The 23,068-nt window shown below is 41.1% G+C and overlaps 1 protein-coding gene across 1 annotated transcript in view; it reads left to right on the plus strand.

Moving 5' to 3' along the window:
- The window catches only part of TRPC7 (transient receptor potential cation channel subfamily C member 7), a 76,118-nt gene that overhangs the window by 35,065 nt on the left and 17,985 nt on the right, over positions 1 to 23,068 (plus strand). Inside the window, 4 exon segments of the mRNA XM_010399836.3 lie at positions 9,010 to 9,174; positions 14,990 to 15,206; positions 20,366 to 20,599; positions 22,387 to 22,651. Coding sequence (XP_010398138.2) covers positions 9,010 to 9,174; positions 14,990 to 15,206; positions 20,366 to 20,599; positions 22,387 to 22,651 — 881 coding nt within the window.

A 23,068-nucleotide genomic window follows, 5' to 3' on the forward strand; every position in this document is an offset into this window, starting at 1 on the left:
ATTTCTATATCTGAGTATTTCATTAGCAAGGTTCCTTCCTCCCACTGAAATCTGTGACTCTGATTATTTCCTTTTTCCCAGATGTTTTAATTTCTTTTCTTTGACAAATCTCATTTTGTTATTTCCTGCCCATACATCCATCCTCTTAAGGTTTCAATGAATCATTTCTCCATCCTGAATATTGTTTGCAATATTCCAAATTTACTGTAATATGCAGACTTAATTATTTTCATTTGCAAAGTGTCAGGGTCTTAAATGTCCATCAAGATACAGACAAGTGAGCAGAGGAACACATCAAAACCATTGCATGGATGTACCTCACATATGAAAGGACTTAAATTACCTTTAATAAATAAATAAAATTCCCACAGGAAAGAGCAATTGATATGGTTTGCTACAAATCTGACCTTACATGACTTCAATTTTGACTTTGCCTATTTCCCCACAGGCAATAGACCTGTAAAGGTGCATTTGGGATGAAAAGTCAGATATGGATTAATAGAACCCTTAAAATAAATATAAATAAACCAATATTTCAAGTTCTTGAGGGTCTTTTCCCAAGTGATATTTAAATGTGGATCTGCATGGATACTGTCCCAGGGTGAGGCTCTCCTGCATGAGCTTCTTGTCACACTCCTGTAGATGTCTGCATTTGAGCATATTTTTGGGACTCTATACCTGGTGGAGAGAGGAGTCTCATCCTATGAGCGAGTCTGTCTCCCCACCAGCCCTGCTGGGAATAAATCCATCTACACTAGAGGCAGCTGAGCTTGAGCACCAGCCCAGTTTCTTCACCATGTGACCAAGGGAAAATAGTTCCTGGCTCTCCTGGGGGAGGAAGAGGCTATGGCGTTTTAAATCTCTTCTTCTGTGCCCTCTGTGGCTGTTTTTTGAGATACCAAAGGGACACTGTTGCTTGGTAGTTTTTTACTATGGCATGTTTTCAGATGAATAATTCAATAATAAGGATTTTCAAGTGGTTTTGATTTTGCACAGATATGAAAATCCTGGAATGTTAAAGGCTGGGACTTGCAATTCAGTTTCTTGTTTTCAGATAAATAATTCAATGATAATATTTATTCATATATGTAAAAAGAGGAGAAATCAGACAGTAACAATAAATCTCTTCAGCAAACATGCAGCCCACTAGAACAAGAAACTGACGTTTTCCAAAGAGCCAACCGCCTTATTCCCTACCCTAGAGAAGAATGCTGAGCCCAAAAAAGCCCTATTTTTGTCTCAGGAAAGTCAAATTATAAAGAAACTGAAGGCAAAACAAGGCTTAAACTGAACCAAAGAATTTGTGTAAACTCTACATTTTCTAGTTACACATCTCAAATATATCAGGCTTACCTTTTCATTTCATATGGTATAAAATTAACAGGAGAACAACAAAAGTCCCTTCCACTATTATTATTAATTTTGCTTTTCCAGTCAGCACTGAAAAGCATTAGTGTCAATGGGCAAATTGCATTTGCAATGGTCTTGGCAGTTTTATTTACCCCATCATTTTTGTCTTCTATTAGACTAATTTGTTTTTATTGGGTTTTAAATGGTGTCTGGTCAAAGCCTGTTTCTACCCACGTTGCTCATCCTGCCAGGATCGTGCCATGGCCTTTACGGAGCTGAGCCACACGGGGGCTTTGGGACAATCACACAAGCACCGGGATGATCTTCACTGCCCTGCTTCTGTCCTTTGTCACCTTTGCAAAGTGAGATCCCAGTCCTGCTAACGTACTCACTGGTTTAGCAGGGAGCAGATCTGCCCCAAACACTCTTGTTTTTATAGAGCAGAATGAGTCACAGGAAGGAGATGTGCTTGTAAGCTGGAGCTAGGTGAAGGTTTCAACTGTTCAAAATTATGATTTTGTACTGGATAACTCAGGTCAACCAGCAAGTGGATCCAGGTATTGGATTTCAATAAAACTGGGGAATGTGTGAGTATCCTGGGATTTTATGTACTTGCCCTCTGCCAAATGGCTCTAACAAGAAAGATTTTGGTTCAGAAGGAAACAATGTGAAAGGTTTTGTGAAAGGTGCAATTAATTACTAATACTAAATACTTGTGGGCTTACACCTTAAAAGTAATTCAGAGTGTGAAGTTGCACAATTAGTTGGGGCTTTTTTTCCTGATAATTCTGGCTCATCTGGGCCCTGCTTACAAATATAAACCTCTTCCCTTTGCTGCAGGTTTAAAACCACTGTAGTTAGACTCCAGACAGCAGGTCTGACTATTCACCAAGCCTGTCACAAAGCTCATCTGCAGGATGAGCAAGATCTTCATGAATATTTGTGTGCTGCTATTAGACAGTCAAATGAACCCCAGGGACAGAGGGAAAGCTGCAGCAATCCTCAGGGCAGGGACATTTCCTTATTGTCTGGGTGTCTGCAGCAATATCTCAGATATATATCTTTTGTCACGTAGTGTTTCCTTTTGTGCCGTGGTCAGATCCCATTGAAATGAGTCTTGATCAGTTGAATTTTCTTTCGTCCATGAAAATCTTACTTTTGCATCTGGACAAAGGAATTTGGACCTGCTTTTACTCTCTCTTATAAGGTTAGTCTGGTGCAAAGTGTTTTTAAAACTGGGCCTGTGGCCATGGATAGAATTTAAATATAATTAGAGCAAGTCTCTTTTGTGAAAAGGTCCTGGTGTCACAGCATGGGTCTTTGGAATTGAACTTCACTTGTTATTTTTAATTCATTAACAGTAGGGCATGTACTTTTCTATTTATTTCTTAAACTTTCTGCAGTTTTATTTGCCTCTCTTGCAGCCACAACAGCAAAGAGGGAACCAAGTTCCAGCCATATTTACCCTCTGACAACTTCACCTATCAGAATTTAACAGCACAAGCATTTGCTAAAGGCAAATTTTTTTCGCACTCCAGAGCATGAAATAAATCCATAGTATCATACAGAATACCCCACCTGCTTCTGCTAAGGTCTCAGAATAGTTTCTACAAAACAAAGGGCTCTTTGTTCACTTGGAGGTTCACAGAGCAGAGTACAACGTGGAGATAAGAAAAGGCTTCTGCTTGTGCTGGTCTTTCCCTGCACTGTGTGTTTTCCAGCAAACTTCAGTAATTCCCCCTGAGCTCTGTCATCTTCTGCTCTGCATCAGGTGAAATGACTCTGCAATGGGTCTTTTACTGGATAAAAAAAATGTTTTGACACATTTTCCACCTTTTCTCCAGCCTCCAAAAATGTATCTTTCAGTCAAAGAAAAGTATTTTATTCAGTATAAATGCAGACCCTTTATTTAGGCTTCAAGCCTTAAAAATGCTTAAAATATCAAAAGAATCTTCAAAAGGGAAAAGTGTTATAAAAGCAAAGAAATTATGTTTTGTTTTAATACATTCATTGGTTTTTTTCCCCTGTCATTTGCATGTGGGCATATGTATACCCCTTAATTCATCTGATCCTCTTTGGTGAAATGGCAGTGTATTTTTCACCCTTCAGGGGAAGAGCAGTAATATCCTGCTTTGACCTTTCCCTGAGTTTCTTCCACCCCTGCCAATGTTTGCTGATACTCCCACAGCCTTCAGCAACCTGCTGAAAAAGGATGATTTCATTTCTCCTTTGGTGAATGCTTCACTGGGAGAAACACGGCACTGCCTATGCAGCAAGCTCAGCTTTCCCTCCCTCCCTCCCTCTGGTTTTGCTCAAGCACAGCAAGCTGCCAAGGAAACCCCAACTCACCTTTCCAGACCAGCACTGGCTTTGGTCCTGCTGGGAACACAAGCACAGCAAGCTCAGTCAGTTCAGGCTGTGTTTGTCTGTGAGGTGTCAGGAAATCTTCGTGATAATTCTGACGTACTTTTAACTTTGCAGAGCACACAATGTGTGGGGTTCAGATCCCACCTGATTTTTCCAATGTGTGGATCCCGGAAGGAGCACTGCTCCTCTGTTCCTGGCAACACAGAATCACAGAATGGTTTGGGTTGGAAGGGACCTTAAAGATCACCCAGGTCCAACCCTCCTGCCATGGGCAGGGATGCTGGCAAAATGGGAAAAGCCATGTATGCAACCCATTTGCTGTCCCCTTCTTTTTCACTTGTAATTTAGAGGCACGAGGTGACAATTGAAACCCTTTGGATGACTCATTTGAGTCAGCATTTTCCCTCAGATCTCTGGCATTTGATGCCTTACACACCCAGCCCAGGGTTCCTGTGAGCAGGTGCTGCAGCCTAAAATGTGTTAATAAATGTAGGTTTGCAGAAGCAAAGAGCTACATCAAAAGATAAATGCTTAATAATGAACCCAGAAAGGTTGTTCCAAGGACATGAATGCAGCTACATGATGGAAAGAGAAATTGCTCATCCCTGCCCCTGCCAGTGTCTCTTGACATCCCCAGTGTTCTACTGAAAGTCTATTTATGCAGCTCCATTTTAGCTCACACTCAGTGATTAAACACACTGAGGTTTGCCATAAGGCTGACAAGAAGGGACAAGCTGAGAGAACATGACAGGAGCACCTCAGGACTCTACAGTCACAGGTTCACGTTGTTAGTTCTGATATGCAGGGTTTTAAACTGCTTCCACTGCTTCACTGATGAGTTTTTCCTTCCTACCACAGCTCCTGGCTATTCTGTGTAGGGTACATTAGAAAAGTGAGATGATCCTGTCTGGGTGGTTAATTCTTTTGCCTGTACTTTTAAGGGGAATAGAATTATTTCAGTAATAAAAGAGAGACTGGTTTTTTTCTGCATGATTAATTCCAATGATCTGAGGCTGACCTCTGTCTTTTAGCTGTCTTGCCATAAGTTTCCTTATTTCTGCTGACACCATTTTTCTGTCCAAGACAGAGATTTTTCTCCTCTCCTCTCCTCTCCTCTCCTCTCCTCTCCTCTCCTCTCCTCTCCTCTCCTCTCCTCCCTCTCCTTCTCCTCTCCTCTCCTCTCCTCTCCTCTCCTCTCCTCTCCTCTCCTCTCCTCTCCTCTCCTCTCTTCTCCTCTCCTCTCCTCTCCTCTCCTCTCCTCTCCTCTCCTCTCCTCTCCTCTCCTCTCCTCTCCTCTCCTCTCCTCTCCTCTCCTCTCCTCTCCTCTCCTCTCCTCTCCTCTCCTCTCCTCTCTCCTCTCTCTCCTCTCCTCTCCTCTCCTCTCCTCTCCTCTCCTCTCCTCTCCTCTCCTCTCCTCTCTCCTCTCCTCTCCTCTCCTCTCCTCTCTCTCCTCTCCTCTCCTCTCCTCTCCTCTCCTCTCCTCTCCTCTCCTCTCCTCTCCCTCCTCTCCTCTCCTCTCCTCTCCTCTCCTCTCCTCTCCTCCCTCTCCTCTCCTCTCCTCTCTCTCCTCTCCTCTCCTCTCCTCTCCTCTCTCTCCTCTCCTCTTACAGGCTCTTTCTCTGTTCAATATAGTAGAAAATAAAAAAAAAAAGTCTCTCTATTACAGTGTTTTCTATCAGAAGTAACTTTCTATATGTTCACAGAAATATAAAGGTACTTTATTATCTGTGGGCTGAAACTCCTGTTTTGAACAGCTATGCTGAGGAAAAGACTCTCATTCTGTCGTAAGGGCTGGAAAGTGTTTCCCCACAATGCATATACACGCTGAGCTAGCAGAAAGAGCTGCCACACATCGAATTAGATAGAAATGTGGAGAAGTTATCACTCAATGTGGTATCCACAGTGATCTCTGAAACACCCTCTTTATTCCTATATGTAAAACTGTTTCTTTAGGTCCTTTCAATTCCCACTGAAGTCTCTGAGGAACTTTTTTCCATATTCCAGACAAATACTAATCTCTCTCATTTAATCCCCTGTAGCACAGGACAGGGGCTTTTGGAGCTGTCAATACTTTCCTGAGTCTTTCACTGCCTCTCAAAAATGCTGCTTTGGCAGCTTCATTATTTGAGCTGATTGATGTGTGATTTTATTATAATTATTTTAGCCTTTTTTTAACTTAAAAAGCTGGGTGACTGATAGGCTGGAGGGAAGTACAGTTTCCTTCCTATATCAAAAGGTATGCACGGTACCAGCAAAAAGCACTGCCATCTACTGGGATCCCAGGGCCATGGGACCAGAAAAGCTTCCACCGTGGTTTCTGAATGCACAAGCACTGGAAAACATTTTGCTTTAGCTCGCAGGTCCTGATGCATTACCTTACTGCCTCTGCCCAGGAGATAAAGCACTCAATGCTTTTAAGTGGCTGGTTTTGGAGCCAGGCAATCCCCTCCACTGCCAGTGCTTCCATTTCAATCAGAGATATCCTGCCCTTCTGCACAGCCCTGGTCACACCACTCTTTCTTGTCTGCAGCACAGGAGCATCCACAGTTTGTCCCTAAAAGCCTCCTCGCCTCATTTTCCGGCACTGAAGAAAGGAAAATAGCATTTAATGGGAACATTGAAAAAGCACTGCAGCATTCAGTCCTCTGAAATTCAATATCACACATCACCATTTGTCATAATGCTTTGAAGCATTCTGCCTTGAAGCTTTTGTCTCAAGCTCTGTTCTTCTCCGTGCCTAAGTCACTAAGCAAAGCATTAGTGTAATCTTTAACTTGGTGTTAGTGCCCATTCCCAGGGGACAGAGAAAGTTAAATGGCTCTGTAACATCTCTGAGGAGATCTAAGATGAGTTTCTGAAATGTTGATAGAGAGAGGGCTGGCAGTGCCCAGGGGTCACTGTGTGTTTCATTAATGTCTGATAGAGAAAACAATGAAAACTGTACTGCTTGCTATAAGCAAATAACAGATCAAAACTCATTCATGCACTGATCTTTCTGATCCTAAACCTATTTTTCCCTCATTTTTGTAATAATCAGAGTAAGATGAACACCATCAAGGCTCTATGCCACTCCACCTGTCTTTATTGCCTTGTACAAAATAAACTGTTCCACTGAACTGGGTTTTATGGCAATTCCTTCTCAATTTTCCTATATTTGTATTTTCATTGTAGCTGTTCCCAGACAAAGTGAAAAAATGGACAGATTAAAATGTCTGATGAAGTCTCTGAAATGCCAACCAGAAGTCTTTGACTGTCTCATTGCCAAGGACAACTGAATTTCTTTGTTTGAATCAATTCTCATAATGCAGTGAGCAATTGCAAGAGGAGGAGGAAGTCTGGATGTTGCTTGGGCCCTTCATCCCAGAAGTCTGCACATTCACCAGTGTAATTTCCCTTTCCATGAGCCTCTACAATTGTTGTCGAATTCATGATATCTGAAAATAAAATTTGGAAAAGGGATCAATTCTCTACCGAGCTTCCTTCCACTTGATTTTTCTGTCAATTTGCCAGAAAGATAACAAGCCCAAGCAGCATTAGTGCAGACATAAACGCTGGGCATTAGGAAATGCCTCCTTGTAATACTGCTGTCATCACCTCGAACTTTAAATGCTCAGAAGGACTAGGACTCATGATTTATAATTATCTTTTTTAAAAGCTTGCTTTTTTTTGAAAGCAGATTAAAAGAAAGCATATTAAAACGCTAATATTTCCAGGAAAAAATTCTAAAGACAAAGGAGGTTAAAAGTACCTACAAATTACTTTGTTCTGATTGATTTATTCAGTGGAAGGGGTAAAGTCTCATTTTCTTTATTTTTCTTTTTGAGAAAAGCCAAATTCATCTCAAGAGCGCATTTTAAACATCTGCTAATGTGCTTTTAATGAAGGAAAAGTGCTATTCCACAGCAATCCTAATTACTGTGCAACTGTATTTCCTTCTGAACAGTAACAGTTTTGTTATGCAAACATCTCAAAAAGAGTCCATTAAGTTCCCAATTCGATCATGGTTCACAGATAGTGAAGATGAAAGCAGAGTTAGCATTTTCTCTGCTTTTCAGTCCCAAGAAAACTACAGACAACGGCTGAAATCTTTCAGCTTAAAGGGCTGATCCAGGGCAAGGAGTGGCTGCCAGACCTGGTCCATGTCCAGGCAGGCAGGGCAGCAGTGGCCACCAAGCTCCAGCAGCCTCTGCTTTCCTCCTCTCTTTTTTTCTTGACCCCCTTCATCCTCCCCTTCACCTCCAGAAAGTTCTGCTCATTGAAATAGTAGAGCATTTTATATTTCCCTCCTAGGAACATTCATTCAGCCACTGAACTAATAAATGAAACCCTCAGTTCTGCTAATGCAATTAACTGCATCAGCAACATATTTATTTTTCATGTTTTCTTTCTGTTATTTTGCCTTTTAATTATCCTTCTTTGTGATTAAAGGTAGCCACATTCTAAATTCAATCACCTCAAAGAACAATATGAAATAAAGAAGTTTAATCTTTTATTATAAAACCGTTAGGTGGGATCTGGTGGTGCTGTAATTTTGCCATTAAGAAATTGTCCTTTTCACTTTTCTGCTGCTCGCCTTTCCTTTTATCTCTTTTTTTTTACCTCTGAACAGTAAACTGCAGAAGAGTCTCAGTTACAGGGTACAAAACAGGTACTTTCTGTACCAGAGCACCACAGCTTTTCCTTCTGCTTTTGAATTTGTCTTTTTGTCTGATCAGTAAAGAATGAGCTGTCATATTTTGAAAGGTACTCTGAGATAAAGCATTTAAAGTAGCAAAATACCAGCCAGATCTCATAATTTGCAGGAGAGCCCTGCAGAATGGCTCCCTTTTGGTCTTTACACAGTGAATAGAACACTATAATATTAGTGCCATGTTAAGCTGCTGGGTCAAGGGCCTCTGTCTCTAGCAAAGTCATGATGGTGTTTTTCAGCTTGACTTCCAAGTACATCTGTGTCTTTTCTGAATCCCAGGTAGACTGTCTTACCCCAAGAGGTAACTTGCTCAGAGGCATTTTGTCAGTGCTGACCACATGGATTTTGGGGTTTGGCTCTGACATTCTGCTTTTTAATCACATAAAGGTAGCTCGACCCTAGGGAAGACAAGGAGTAGAAGTGATGCACATTCTGCCAGTACCTGAGGGTCTTGTGTGCCTGCTTTGCAGTTTTCTGTTTGTTTGTCAGACAACAAAGGCACGACCTGTCACGTTCCATGGGCAAGCTCAGAAGGTTATTCCCTGAAATCTCATCCTCCTTAGACAATGCTACTGATGTCTCTATTTCTGCTTTTCTCACAGTTTGTTGCTCACCCCAACTGCCAGCAGCAATTGCTCACCATGTGGTATGAAAACCTCTCAGGCTTAAGGCAGCAATCCATAGCTGTGAAGTTCTTGGCTGTCTTTGGAGTCTCCATCGGCCTGCCCTTCCTTGCAATAGCCTACTGGATCGCTCCCTGCAGCAAGGTACAAACTCCTGACGGTGCGTGGGGTCTATGGGCATTTCTACCCAGGGCCTGGAATGAAGCCCCAGATTTTTCCATAATGCTGTTGGGAAATGATTAATGGCACCCTCTAGTATTGCCCCGGGGGAGAGCAAGCTGGAGGTGTCGCTTGACAGAACAAACGGAACAAACTGGCATGGTTTGAGATTCATCTTGACAGGGAAAAAAGTGGGGTGGTGGGGAAAGATGGTGAAGAGTGGGTGACAAGAAAGGAACAAGAAATTTATAGGAGATAACAACATGGGAGTGGAGTGAAGCAAGAACAGAAGAGCCACCAAAACTGGAAATAACTAAAGACAAGATTCTTTAGTTAAACTCTTGTTCCTTTCATGCACTTTTTATTGTGGGTTCCTCCCTTCTTCATGGCTCCTTTGTTACCTCTCCTCCTTCTTTCTGAGCTTGTGGTTTTAATTAGTGGAGCTTTATTGTGGTTTTAGTTAGTGGAGCATTATTGTGGTTTTAATTAGTGGAGCATTATTGTGGTTTCAGTTAGTGGAGCATTATTGTGGTTTTAGTTAGTGGAGCATTATTATGACACGTGGGCCTGATACTCTGGCAAGCCCCAGGAAACTTCTTAGAGTTGCAGCAAAGACTAGACTTAATCATAAAATATTTATGGTTTTGAGGGAAAAGATGATGAAACTTAGAATACTGCTGTATACCTAAATATAGATCAGATGGAGGAGGAGAATTTGTTGAGACCTAAAGGGCAAAGGACCAGAGCCAACCATTAGCCTGGGTAAAATCTCGAGTTGTTTGTGGTATGAAATTGTAGAGGGTTCATCCTGAAAGAGTCTGCTCAAACAAGGGGAGATAAATAGGTGTGTGGCTGAGTGACAAACAGTTTCTCACTGCTCTTGCCACAGAAAAACGGGTGGCAGGGGAAAAGATCATTTCACATTCAGCAACAGCCAGCAACATCATCCCTTCCAAGGTAGATGTCTTCTGCAGGAGGCATATCACAGGTACTTAAATTTGATCAAAATCACCCCGGTGATTTTGTACAGTATTCAGTCTTGACAGTATCTTCTCCCATTTCCTCTAAAAACCAGTGAGGAATCCCTTCTAAATTTATCAAACCCAAGTAGTTATAGATCCATCAATTAGTATTGAGGAGAGATTATAATTTGAAACGTACATTAATAGAATCAGAAAAACAGTCCTTCAGTATGTCTGAGATAATAAAACACACTCGAGCCTTGGTCTCCTCCAAAATAGCTCCAAGAGGAGTACTTGGTGTTAGAGTATATGAGGATGTAACTTCATCTCCTCGAGGTCTGTATCAACACAGAGCCCCTCATCTTCCATGGGTACCAGACAGGACTCCAGAGGTGCTCACAGAGAAGTGCATGTGAAAGCCAGGCTGTGCTGCAGGTGGTTTTGGCTGGATCATAGAGGGAATTAGTGTGGAATTACCACCTCGATTCCCTCATGTCAGACCCCAGTCTAGCAGGGATTTATGAAGCTGTTTAATTTCCTTCACCTCTGTTGAACGTGTTGGGAGTTGGCACACCATCCAACAGCAACGTTTGTGGTGCAGTCTCAGAATTAGAGAAGCCACATTTGAATATAGCAATAGGTAGGGAGAACAATTAGACTAGAAATAAGCGGACAATTTAAAAGAAAAGCATAAAAACTAAGGGGAAAGAAACTGAGGCAAAACCCCCCTAAAACTAAAACAGTTTTACAGCAGAAGTAAGAAACTATTGAGAAAGTTACTTGGTTTTAATTTCTTGAAGTTGATATATTAAAATTTAAAAAGGGGGGAGGGGGGAGATACTTAACTTTTCATCAGCTTTGATTTCATTACACTAAACCTTTCATGCATTCTCATTTTTCAATGTCCTTTCTTTTCACCCCACTTTAGACTGTGAAAAACCACATGTAATCCTCTAGCACAAAGTCCAATTGAAATTTCTTTCAGGCAGGCATTGTCTTTTAATGCATGGATTTGCCTTGATCAGAACAATGTAGTCTTGATTTTTGATTGGGGCCTGTGATAGAAATAACTGAATAACAAATGCATTTTTCCCCCACAAATTTGTACCTTACCCAAAATCATTGGCCTCAGTTTCAAGGGCTGCAGGTTGATCCAAGAGTCTTGTGTCCTCTCACAGTGTTACTGCAGAAAATTCTACATAGGCAGCGTTTCCACTCTGAGCAGTCCAGTTTTGTCCTGGTCAACTTTATAAATGTTTTATTTGGTTTTTACTGATGGAAGCAATATTGATATTACACAACTGGGCAATGAAATATTTTTTCCATAGGAACAACCAGTTATGATATTTAACTTAAATCAGGCCTGTCTTACAAGACACACAGGTGCCCAGGAATGAGTCAGGGACTCATTTCTTTACCAAGGCAGTGATAAAAATGGAGGAAATTTCTAATGTGAAATATTGCAATAGGAGCTGTCCAATCAACACTACTGTGTATCATATTCTTATGCTGCTCACATTCTGCAGTTTCACATAGGATAGTAAAGGAATTCATATTCAAAATTACTTCAAAGATACTGATGTATTTTAGCTAGGAACATACTTTGGAGCCTATCCTCCCCAAGAGAAAATTTTCTTTAATAAAGCTCTGTGAGGTTAGAATGTACCATACCAAATACTACCCACAAAAATTTGGTACATAGTATTGCCTGGAGTTTGCACCTCAACCTTATGTATTCTTTTCCACTCAGTTGCACAGAGCTGCCTTTATTAGAAGCAGTTTTACTGTCAGTCATTCATTCATTCATTTCTGGATGCACAGACTGTTGACACGACCCATGAAGTTTAAGCCTATCCTATCCTGAAATATCCATGCTCACTCATCCATCTCCTGGAGGCCACGAATCTGCAATAAACTATTGCTTTATATGTTGGTCTCTGAATTTTTTTTCATTGGTGATCAAAAGAGAAAAGAGATTGGATAGAAAAATTGCACAGTCTGTTGCCCAAAAATGTAATGACAAGAGCACGAGGGACTGTTTGGATTGTCTCTAGAGCTTCAAGATGTGTTCTCTTTCTCCTCGGGTTGGTTGACGTGCACGGCCAAACTTTGCAACACTGAGAGATCATTCATACACAGCCCTCAATGGCTGTTGTCTCATTTTCCTGTAACCATGCTGGGGATTGTGGACTGCAGCTCCCACCGAAACGGACTCTGCATTGTTTAAGCACTGGAACTTTAATGGCTCACTCTGCCTAAGCTGTATCTGTACCTTTTTATCCTGAAATACATGAAATCACTACAACAGTATCTTTCATGCTTCTGCTGGGAGCGTAGCACAGAGCACAGTAATGGATTTTTTCTTTATGATGTTTCTATCCTTTTTTGTTCCTGCCTGAGCATTCGCAAAATTTTGTAATGATATCACACTATATATTTTTGTTCTGACATGTCTGTATGCTTCATTATTTTCCTATCATAGAGACAGGATACTAAAGTCATGCACTGATCTATTCTCTTCAGAATGAACCTTTGTATTCATTCACTGTTAGTGTTTCTATCTTAGCAGTACAGCCAGACACTACCCTGCAATCCTGGCTTGATGAAAGTGGTATTTTTATTTTCTAAAAAATTGAGAAATTGATACCCTCATGCAGTTACACACCTTGAGTTTAACGGTATCATGTTGTTTGAAAAATCTTTTAGTCATAAAGTGTTAGACTGGCTGGAGGAATTGACACTTCATTAATTTTTTACAGGATATTTTAGTCAACATCTTCTGTAGCTCTTACTTAAAATCAGATTTCTGAGAAGAGATGAAAAAGCTTCAGCTCAAGAAAATAATTGTAAACTTTCTGCAGTAATAAATGGGACGAAAGGCTGATGTAACACTAACTAAATACAAATTTCTGTTTAATCATGAGAGAAGTAAATGAAATTACCCATAGAATTCATTTCGTTCTGTAATACACGGGATTATTTCTCTCATAACTGAGACTATGCTGCTTTAATCTAAGGTCTTTCTTTTTTTGCATTTCTATAGACAGCAGAAAAATTCTCATTATCTGGAGAGGATTCGTGATTCAATAGGTAGATTCAATTTTTCTCTTTCAGTGAATTCAGGGTAGAAATGAATCTCATACAGATTGCAAATCCACTTTCTTAAAAACTTCTTGTTAAGGATCCATGGCTGTTTTTCCACTTTACTCTTGCAATCTGAACTCTCTCAGGTCATAGGAGGAAAACGTCCGAGATTATTACTGTGTGGGACATTTTTCAGGCCTATCCCATCATCCCATCAGTACTGGAATTGTAATTTCTACTACAAAGCATAAATATACACAACACCAACCATAAAAACTGTTGAGAACTAGCACTACACCAAGGGTGACAGCACTGGGGGTGAACCAGAACTGCAAGTGTTGAGACTATTTTTAACACACTTCATCCACTCCTACATCTGCCATATTATTCCTAGACAAGATTAAAGAAACTTGGCTTTCAAGTCAGTGCAATATCTACCCAATTAAACATGTCCTTATTGACCTCAGGGAATGTTAGCCAGGACCGGGGAAAGAGCAGACATTTTCATTTTCTTTAATGGAAAGTCTCTCCATATTTAGAAACATGCAAATTTTCCAGTAGGATTTCCTATTCTGTCAACTTTATAAAAGATTTAATTGACATTTTAAAAACTCTGTTAAGAAAAAGAAATAAAACCCAGAATCCTAGGACTTCCTTTGAATTTCTGCTAGACCTAGAGACCTCCACTTTTGAAATATTTCCTGTTCTGCCATGAGCAGAGACCAGGGCTCCTTGGAATTAATCTGCTATTGGAGATAAATAAGAAACAAGGAGTTTCCTTTTAATGTCCTTTTTCCTATGAAGTTTTATGATCAAATCAGTAGATATTAAAAAAAAATGGATGATACCTTGGCATCAAGGGGAATGAATCAATGAGTAATATACCAAAAAAAAAATATATATATAATTTGCTTTGTGGGGGGTTTGGAAAGGCCCCATCCAGGCCAGCTCTTCCATTGCTCCCTGTTGTGTCCAACACTACAGGCTTCAGCCCTAGTGCTCCTGAAAATGCTTCTACTCTTTCTATCTTTCTGGAGTAATGTTTTCTTGGTTCACAGAAAATGTAAAATTAAAAGAGTGATATTTAAATTCATTAACAAAGAAAGCTTTTCAAGAAGAGCAGAACAAATATTATCTGTAGTGAAGAGACCTGCTGCTCTGGTTCTTGGCTTAATGTCTTCAAATAAATCCTTGTGTTCAGGGAGTGATTCTCCAGCTTTTGTACTAATTATGAGAGAAGACTATCATAGCAAAGCATATGAAAAGCATTGCCACAGAATATTTAAACAGAAGGCTCTTTCTTACACATTGATAACAAACTAAGAATTCACCATTAGTAAAAGATTCTGACATATAACAATGATTTAAGGATGACAATTGTGTCCATCACTAGGATTTATATTGACACAAGAGTGCACTCATATAACACATACACAAACAAACATGTCTTTCATCTAAATGTCCTGTCTCTTCATTTTCCACTCACCATATGGCCAGGACAATTAGATATTACATGTGGGTTTAAAGGGGCATTGTAAGACATTGGCACGCATAAAAATTACCCAATGTATAATGTCTCGTAATAGCAAATAACAACTTGAACAAATCTAAACCCTATTTAGCTAATGATCCAGAATCAATTATTGAATCCTTTTTACCATGGGCAAAAGCTTTCAAAAGGTTTTTTTATAGTGAAAAAAACTTCTAGGAGGTGGGTAAATAAAAACTTTATGATTGTGTATGTTCCATTGCAGCTGGGACGTACCCTTCGAAGTCCTTTCATGAAGTTTGTGGCTCATGCAGTTTCTTTCACAATCTTCCTTGGACTGTTAGTAGTGAACGCTTCAGACCGCTTTGAAGGAGTCAAAAATCTCCCCAACGAGACCATCACGGATCATCCAAAACAAATATTCAGAGTCAAAACAACTCAGTTCTCATGGACAGAATTACTGATCATGAAGTGGGTATTGGGTAAGTAAAACCAAAATGTCTACAAGTTCTCCGTGGGAACTCAACCTCATTAGGAATAGCATCATACCCAGTGACAAGACAAAGGAAAAATTTAAAAAAACCCAAAACCCAACTAACTAACCAAAAAAAACCAAAACCAAGCTAAACAAACAAAAAACGCAAACCAAGACAACTCCCCGAAACTTAAACAATTCACTATGAGTCTAGACGTTGATGTCAAGAGTTTTAATTAAAAGACGAGCAAAGAAGACTTTGATCATGGTCACCACTTTTGAAAACATTGAATGATGCTTAGCAAATTCTCACTTACCTGATTTTCCACTTTCCATGGTAAATGCTATAGATGTTGCCTATTTACTTCTCTTGGTTTGATCACTGCATCTTAAAGAAGGTCTTGTGGCTTCACTCTAGGACAAAGTGAGCAGAAAGAAGTGTGGTGAGTCTGCCTGATTTATTACCCTGCCATGGGATCCTACTATAATTCACTGAACGTCAGTTTCTTTGTCTGCAAAATGAGTATAATGTCATGTGCTTTTTTTGTAATGCACTCCAAGATCTAGTGATGAAACCTGCTAGGCAAGTAAGCACTGGATTTTATGAAATTCGTAGTATGAAATTTTTACTGGTGAGAGGACAGTGCAGTGCTCAAATCTTTTAAAGGAATTTAAGTTATTCAACAATTACAAAGTAAAGATTCATGTGGGTGAACCCTTTGAGTGCAGAAGTGTGCCACATGCACAAGTTAAATTTCTAAGGAATTTTAGACAAAATCAGATGTCTCACTTTTCCTACAGGCATCATTTACTCCTGGCAGGTCACTTAGCTTGAACCACTAATCTAAACAAGCTTGGGAAGATTTATTGGGAAATTGAGCTTATCAACTCTGTAGAATCTTTGTCTACTTCTTCTGTATCTATTTTTGCTCACCACCATGATTTTGATTCTTTTCTTGCAGCAAATAATTCCACTGTTCCAGAAGTACTGATGGCATTAAATTCCCCTAAAAAATAGGATATGGCTGCTCTATCTGATGACTTCCTGTCCAATGTTTCTTTGTTCCCTGTTCCCATGATAATCAGAATCCCATACAGGATATTAAGCTAGAAAATACTGAATAGATGCCAGACTGGATAGAGTAAGACTGTAAGATATATTTTTAAAATTATATTAAAGCAGTTGGACAAGATGATTAGATTTTAAACTAGGCATTCTTTTCTTGTAGGCAGTAGGTATCTGTCTGCTTGTTGAGTTCCTGAGAGATGAAGAAGAAAACATTTCATTTAAACTGAAGGTTTTCACTTTTCTGGGATAAGAAAGGTGATTCATTGTACAGACTCCTGAATATAATGAGATTTTCTAATGATTGCCTACATCTGCACTGACAATCTTCTCTGGCCATTTTACCTGCCTGCCTCCATAAAGCTTCAAATAATGTTTCAGCAATACTGAGGTGAAAGTTTGGTGCACATGGCCTGCAGACACCTGCACTTCTTGAGCCCCATGTGTGACCCTGAACTTTAAGGACTCTGAAAGCACCAAGGGTGGCAACTTTTGGTGCTAAAATCTTATAGGTATTATAAATATGTATCTTTAAGTACAAATATAGTTAAAGTGGCTAACATAGACCTACCTAGTGGCCTTCTCTGATGGAGTGACTGTGTAAGTGCACAAGGGACGGGCTGCAGATGTCACTTAACCAGACTTCTGTAAAGCCTTTGACATGGACCCCCACAACATCCTTCTCTCTAAAGCACAGACAGATTTGATGGGTGGACTGATAGATGGATAAGAAAGCTGTTGGAGGGTTGCTTGGTCAGAGGCTCAGAGTCCAGTGATGGACATCAGTGACAAGTGGTGTCCCCCAGGGGTCTGTACTGGGACCAGTGTGTGGATACAAAAATGCTGCTAGCAAGGATCTTCTTGCTATTTTCTAAGCCCCTGAGAGACTTTTCTCTCTCACAGAAGAGGTAGCAGAGTTCTGTAAACAATGAAATACCTGCAACCTGGAGAAGTCTTGTTTATAGTATAGTAGACAAATATTTTGACAATGGATGTTTTAGGATTTTAGCCAATCACCCCCAAGGGGTGGCTGGTCCTTTGTCCAATTAGACTATGAAGAAAAAAGTCTATAAAAGAGTTTGTAAAATAATTAAATAAATCAATCTTGCTGCACAATTCCTGCCTGCTGGATCTTCTCTCCTCCTCCCTACAGCTGCAGGACATGGTAATATACCCTAGGGCATATTTTTTTTTTAATACCAGTGTTATTTAATACCACCATTAATGACATAGACGGAGGCTCGAGAGCACCCTCAGCAAGCCAGCAGATGGTGAGTGCCAAGGCTGACACACCTGAAGGATGGCATGCACCATCCAGACAAGTTTAAGAAATGGAACCATGGGGATCTCATGAGGTTAAACAAGACCAACATCCCCTTGTACATTGGGCACAGCAATTTTGGCTCATGCATCCAGGGCTCATTGCATGCCTCTTCCCTGTGGCCAGATCTTCCTATCTCTTGCCTTCAAATGAGGAAGGCTGGGATTTTCCTTGTGATCAGTATGGACAGAAGTGTGCACTGAAAGCAGGGGGGGTTTATTTCAAAATCCCCACTGCAAGAGCAACCAGGGTAGCAGTTAAACTCTGGGTGGATGCAATCTGAGCAGTCTTAATCTCTTAGTCCAACAGCCTTTGGTGGACCCAGAAAGGCTCAAAGGCAGCTCTGCAACATCTGCTGATGCTCTTGATTTATGTACCAGGCCAGAGGATATAAAAATCTGACAAACTGTTCCTTTGTGTGCACAGGTGGTGAACAGCACTTCTTTCACACTCCCATTTTTCTTCCAGATGGGCTGTGCCTATATCTTGACTCTCCTTCCCCTGCTGAAACCAGAATTGCCCATCAAGGTGACATTTCTGATCATCCCTGCTGTGGGAACACGAGACATGCAGAAGCTGGAGCATAGGAGCTGCTCATATCCCACATCTCTGAACATCAAACTCAGGGAAATGCCCCCTGCCAGAGCCATTGGGGATCTCAGAAACACCACATGGAAATGTGATTACATCCTGGCAGAGCTGCTTTGCCTATTTGCTTCTCCTTATTTCTTACACCTCCTCTTATGTCCCATCCCCTGAATTTTAGCTGATTTTTCTCTTCTCAATACTTTTACTAAGGAGAAGCTTTGAATTACTATCTCACAATGTATCTACAATTACCCAGCAGTGCTGACCAAGTAATTACTGGAACTTTTCTACTTGTCCTGAATAGACATTTTTTAAAAATGATTGCCACAAAGTTGGGGAAAAAAACAGTGCAAATTATAGGCACATTACTTTCACATAACGATTCTAATTTTGGTCAGACTCCTCAGTTTTAGACATTTCTTTGTTCATTAATCTGTGACTTAGGTATATTAAGTGAGCAAGATTAGAAATAAATTTGGATGGGAGTCATTTCTGGTCATCAATGAACAAGTGCTTTGTTGGGCAATGCTACCACGCATGTGGTATTTCCTTGAGTGCTTTAGCACCTTTATACAGCACACATGTGTAATGCACAGGGCTAATGGCTCCTATCCATCACTTCTGGGATGCTTTTTTTTCAAGGTAGAAATGTTTCTTTAATATTTCATCCTCGCTCCAGGAAAAGTCCTGAGAAACCAATTCTTCCACCTTCTCCCTTAGGCTATTTATTATTAAATCTCACTCACGGTGAGTGCCAGTGCAGGATGAAGCTCCTGCTTTTAACTCAGCCAAGCACCTGCAGACTGGAGGAGGAGAGCTGGGAGGCTCCTCTCCTGCCCTCCCTCTGCCTCTGCTCAGTGCTCTGCAGATCTCAGGCTCTCTCCCAAGACAGATCTACACAGGGCATAACCTATATCAGGGTACATCTCCAGGGAGATTCAAGGGATGTGGAGCTCATGGGCTCGCTGTGACCTTGGCTGATGGTGCTATGGATAGCTCAGCTTTCCTTTTTCTCTTTAAATCCTTCTCCATGCACATGGACTGACAGCAGCAGTTCTCCACTCCTCTACCCCCAGGCTACATTCCCACTGACCTGTTTCCCTCCCAGTAACCCATCTTCTGAGTGCAGCTCTGGGGACACCCTGTGCTTCTAGGAGTCTCAGAAGTAGCCAAGCAAATGCATTTACATGCCACACGACGAGAGCTTCCAGCAGAGAGAATGAAAGGAGTTCACAGAAAGGAGAAGATTGCAGGAGGTCACATGGAAATTGGCAGGCACCTCTCCTTCTTGATTAAATGTGAATTTTGCTGCTGCTATGGAAACAGGACTGGGTAGAGTGCAGGAAATATTTATCAGTGGGTTAAATATTCCAACACTTTAGCTATTCAGGACCAAGATTTCGGCCCTGGAGCCCTGCTGGGATTGAAAGTTGGGCAAATTAGTGAATCTGACCGGAGCTCTTTGCCCACTGAATTCACTTGTCCACCCCAGTCCTTCCCAGTAGGACACGGATGTTAAATATTTGAATTCACTGGGTTTGGCATTAAGGTTTATTTTTAAGTCTGTTTTCAGAAATCCTAAATTTGGGCTAAACTCAGTGTTTTCAAAGTGACAGATCAGCCTTTGATATATGGAAATTCATTATTTAATACAGAAAGCTTTATGAAATTGGAAGGACAGAACTTCTACCCTACCCTTTTTTAATCATACTAAACTTACTCTTGAACAGCTCTGTTTGCATTCTCAAAATGGACACACCCACTATCTTAGGGAAGGAGGAAAAGAGCAGCAGAGCAAGCAGTGCCATTTTCAGTGGCACAGTGTAGGAAGGTCATTTTGGGGACAAGAAAGGAAATCTACATTTTTTCCAAACACATCAGCAGTAGGATTTTGTCATGTCATCAGAATTTTTGAACTGTGCTTTTTCTGTCGTCATCAGAAATCAGCTTTACCATTGACTTAAACAGTGACATTTTGAGATTTCTACTTTGTAAGCACAAAAGGACATACAAACTACAAGGTTGAATTAATTCTTAAGAAAAGATTACATGACCCATTCCCCATAAAGTCATTTAATTAAAGAGTCTTTTGCTTTGGTCTTAGAAGCCACTGAAAACAGGAAACAGATCTGTCTGGATACAAAAACACCTTCTGTGTTTGCCAGTTAAAGATGCTCTGATCCCTCCACAGGTATGATATGGTCAGAGTGCAAGGAGATCTGGGAAGAGGGTCCACGTGAATACGTGGTGCATCTCTGGAACCTGCTGGACTTCGGGATGCTGTCCATCTTCGTGGCATCATTCACTGCCAGGTTCATGGCTTTTCTCAAAGCCTCTGAGGCACAACAGTACGTAGACCAGTACGTTCAAGATGATGACCTCAATAATGTCACCCTTCCCCCTGAAGTTGCTTACTTTACCTACGGTAAGATGCTTTTTGCTATCTAATACTTCCTGTTCTTTTAGGTTAATGTGTGGGAGTACTGAAAGCAGATTTTTTCTTGTGAATTTATATAGGTTTTTTCCTAATTAAACCGAATTATTTTCCCTAGATCTACCCATTCCAGCCATCTTCCCAGCCAGTAAGAGAGGATCCAAGCCTCATGCAGCCTCTGCTCTTGTGCCATTCAGGTCAATCACATCCTGAAAAAGTAGCTTGAGCAACAGATAATCAGGAACTGGGAGTGAGCAGAATATAATTTAAATTACAGATGAATTAATCTGCTTCATTTTCCAGATGTGAGAGGAGGGAGACGTGTAAACTGAGGCTGCAGTAAGTCTGTACTTCTGCTACATCCAACACCTCTATAAAAATAAATAAAAATAGCTGCTGCTCCTCAAAACCTGCATTTTTGTAAATCCTGTATCACCTATAAGTGCTGATACTGGGAAATGCAAGGAGCAGCAGTGCCTTGAAATTGTTATTTTGGATGGCTGAAATGGTTTTCCTTTGCTTACGGAAATGAATAGAGCTTCACACCCGTGTGGGGACTGGATCCACTGCACACCTCTGCAAACTCTAGATGTCACCCTGGGCAAAATCCATGGGGATTTCTGCTCACAGAGGGGCTGCAGGAGCTCCAGAGCTGGGCACCAAGAACACCACTTGCTCCGTAGAGCTGTGAGGTGGTTGTTGTAGTGCTGGGCTGCAGCGGAGAGCTGAGGCAGCACCTCCTGCCCTGCAGACATACCCCACACAGCCCCAGAGCCACGTGCCTGACCCACAGCAGGGTACAGAGCCACAGGATCTGCGTGGCCCCACCAGCTCAGTCTCTTGCATCCCTCTCTGCCCACGCAAGCAAGAGGCCACAGAAAATGTGGCTTTTCCCTCTCTGGCTTGCTGCTCACCCATTTAAAGTGAGTTCATGATACAAAGGTGCAAAGGGTCCAGAACAGAATATCCCAATGAGATCCTGTGAATCCCTCCATCTGCTGCTTTTCCTTTGGTTCACATTACTGCAAATAATGCCTAAGTTTACTGCTGTGGCCCTGAAGATGTCGCATGTTTTAGCTGTGAATCACAATCTTTCCACCAAGAACCTCAGTTGATGCAAGGACACTTATAAGCCATATTAATATAAATGTTTAAATTTTCAGAATATTAGGTAAATGATGCATATCTGGAGTTTTCTAAAGTAAAAATATTACAGTTACTAGACTTCAGAAACTGGTTTTAATTTAGAGTTAACATGAAAATGGTATACTTAATGTTTATACTTGCTTTATTCGAACAAATCCTAACTTTCTTCTCTAATGGTGAGGAGAGAGATCTTGGTCTCCATAATGCTTCCGTTCCAAATACTGACACAGTGCCCTGTATGCAAATCTACAGCTACATTCCACTGTGTTGTGGTTGTGGTTGTGGTTCTCCATCTTAAGAGCTTCAAATGGAAAAGGCATAACCCAGTTGATATTCAACTAGGAAACAGAAAATACTGAGTTTGTTTAAACCCATGCTGGTTGTTTTCACTGTCTGGCTTCAGTAAATCCCAGTGACTTGGTCATTTCCCATCTTTACCATGTGAAAAATACAACTAATTCACCCCTATTTGTACAGCATGCTGAGGTCCAGTGAACAATTGCCCCAAAGCTGTTTTTTCTCTTTAACTCCTAGCCAAATGCAAGGCTGAGTCTGGAAAAGGGTCATTTATCATAGTAGCTTCCATCTAACCCTTTCTGTTACTAACACCTAGTGTACATGTATTGTTTTAGCCAGGAACAAGTGGCTCCCCTCGGATCCTCAGATCATTTCAGAAGGCCTGTATGCCATAGCTGTGGTACTCAGCTTCTCCCGCATTGCTTACATTCTTCCAGCCAACGAAAGCTTCGGCCCCCTGCAGATCTCTCTGGGGAGGACTGTGAAGGATATCTTCAAGTTCATGGTCATCTTCATCATGGTGTTCCTAGCCTTCATGATTGGGATGTTCAACCTTTACTCCTACTACCTTGGTGCAAAGTACAACCCCGCGTTTACAACGTGAGTACCTGGGGGAAAGAGGCTGCTCTCGTCAGCCCCTTCCAGCCTGCTGCTGATGCAAGGTCTGCTCAGGTACCTTCTGCTGCAGCTGTGTGGGCAAATCACACCCAGGTTTTGACAGGGAAACCTGTACCACAGCCTGCAGCCCTGGCAGCCAGCTCTAGGCCTGAGGGTAGGGAGAGGAGCAGTTCAGAAATGGTTATCTCTGGAAATCAAAACAGCAGATCAGGGACAGGTTTTGTGAGATGTTCAGTTCAGTGTGTGAAGAGAAGCAGTGGAGAATAAGTTAAACCTAAGATTATTGTTCCTAAACCTGTAGGATGAAATGTATGTAAAATAAGAAAGGATTCTGCTTCTCTGAGAGCCAACGCTGGGGGAACTGAACCCAACAAATAGGGGCCATTCATTTAAGATTAG

Source organism: Corvus cornix, chromosome 13, assembly GCF_000738735.6.
Source record: "Corvus cornix cornix isolate S_Up_H32 chromosome 13, ASM73873v5, whole genome shotgun sequence".
Taxonomy (NCBI): domain Eukaryota; kingdom Metazoa; phylum Chordata; class Aves; order Passeriformes; family Corvidae; genus Corvus; species Corvus cornix.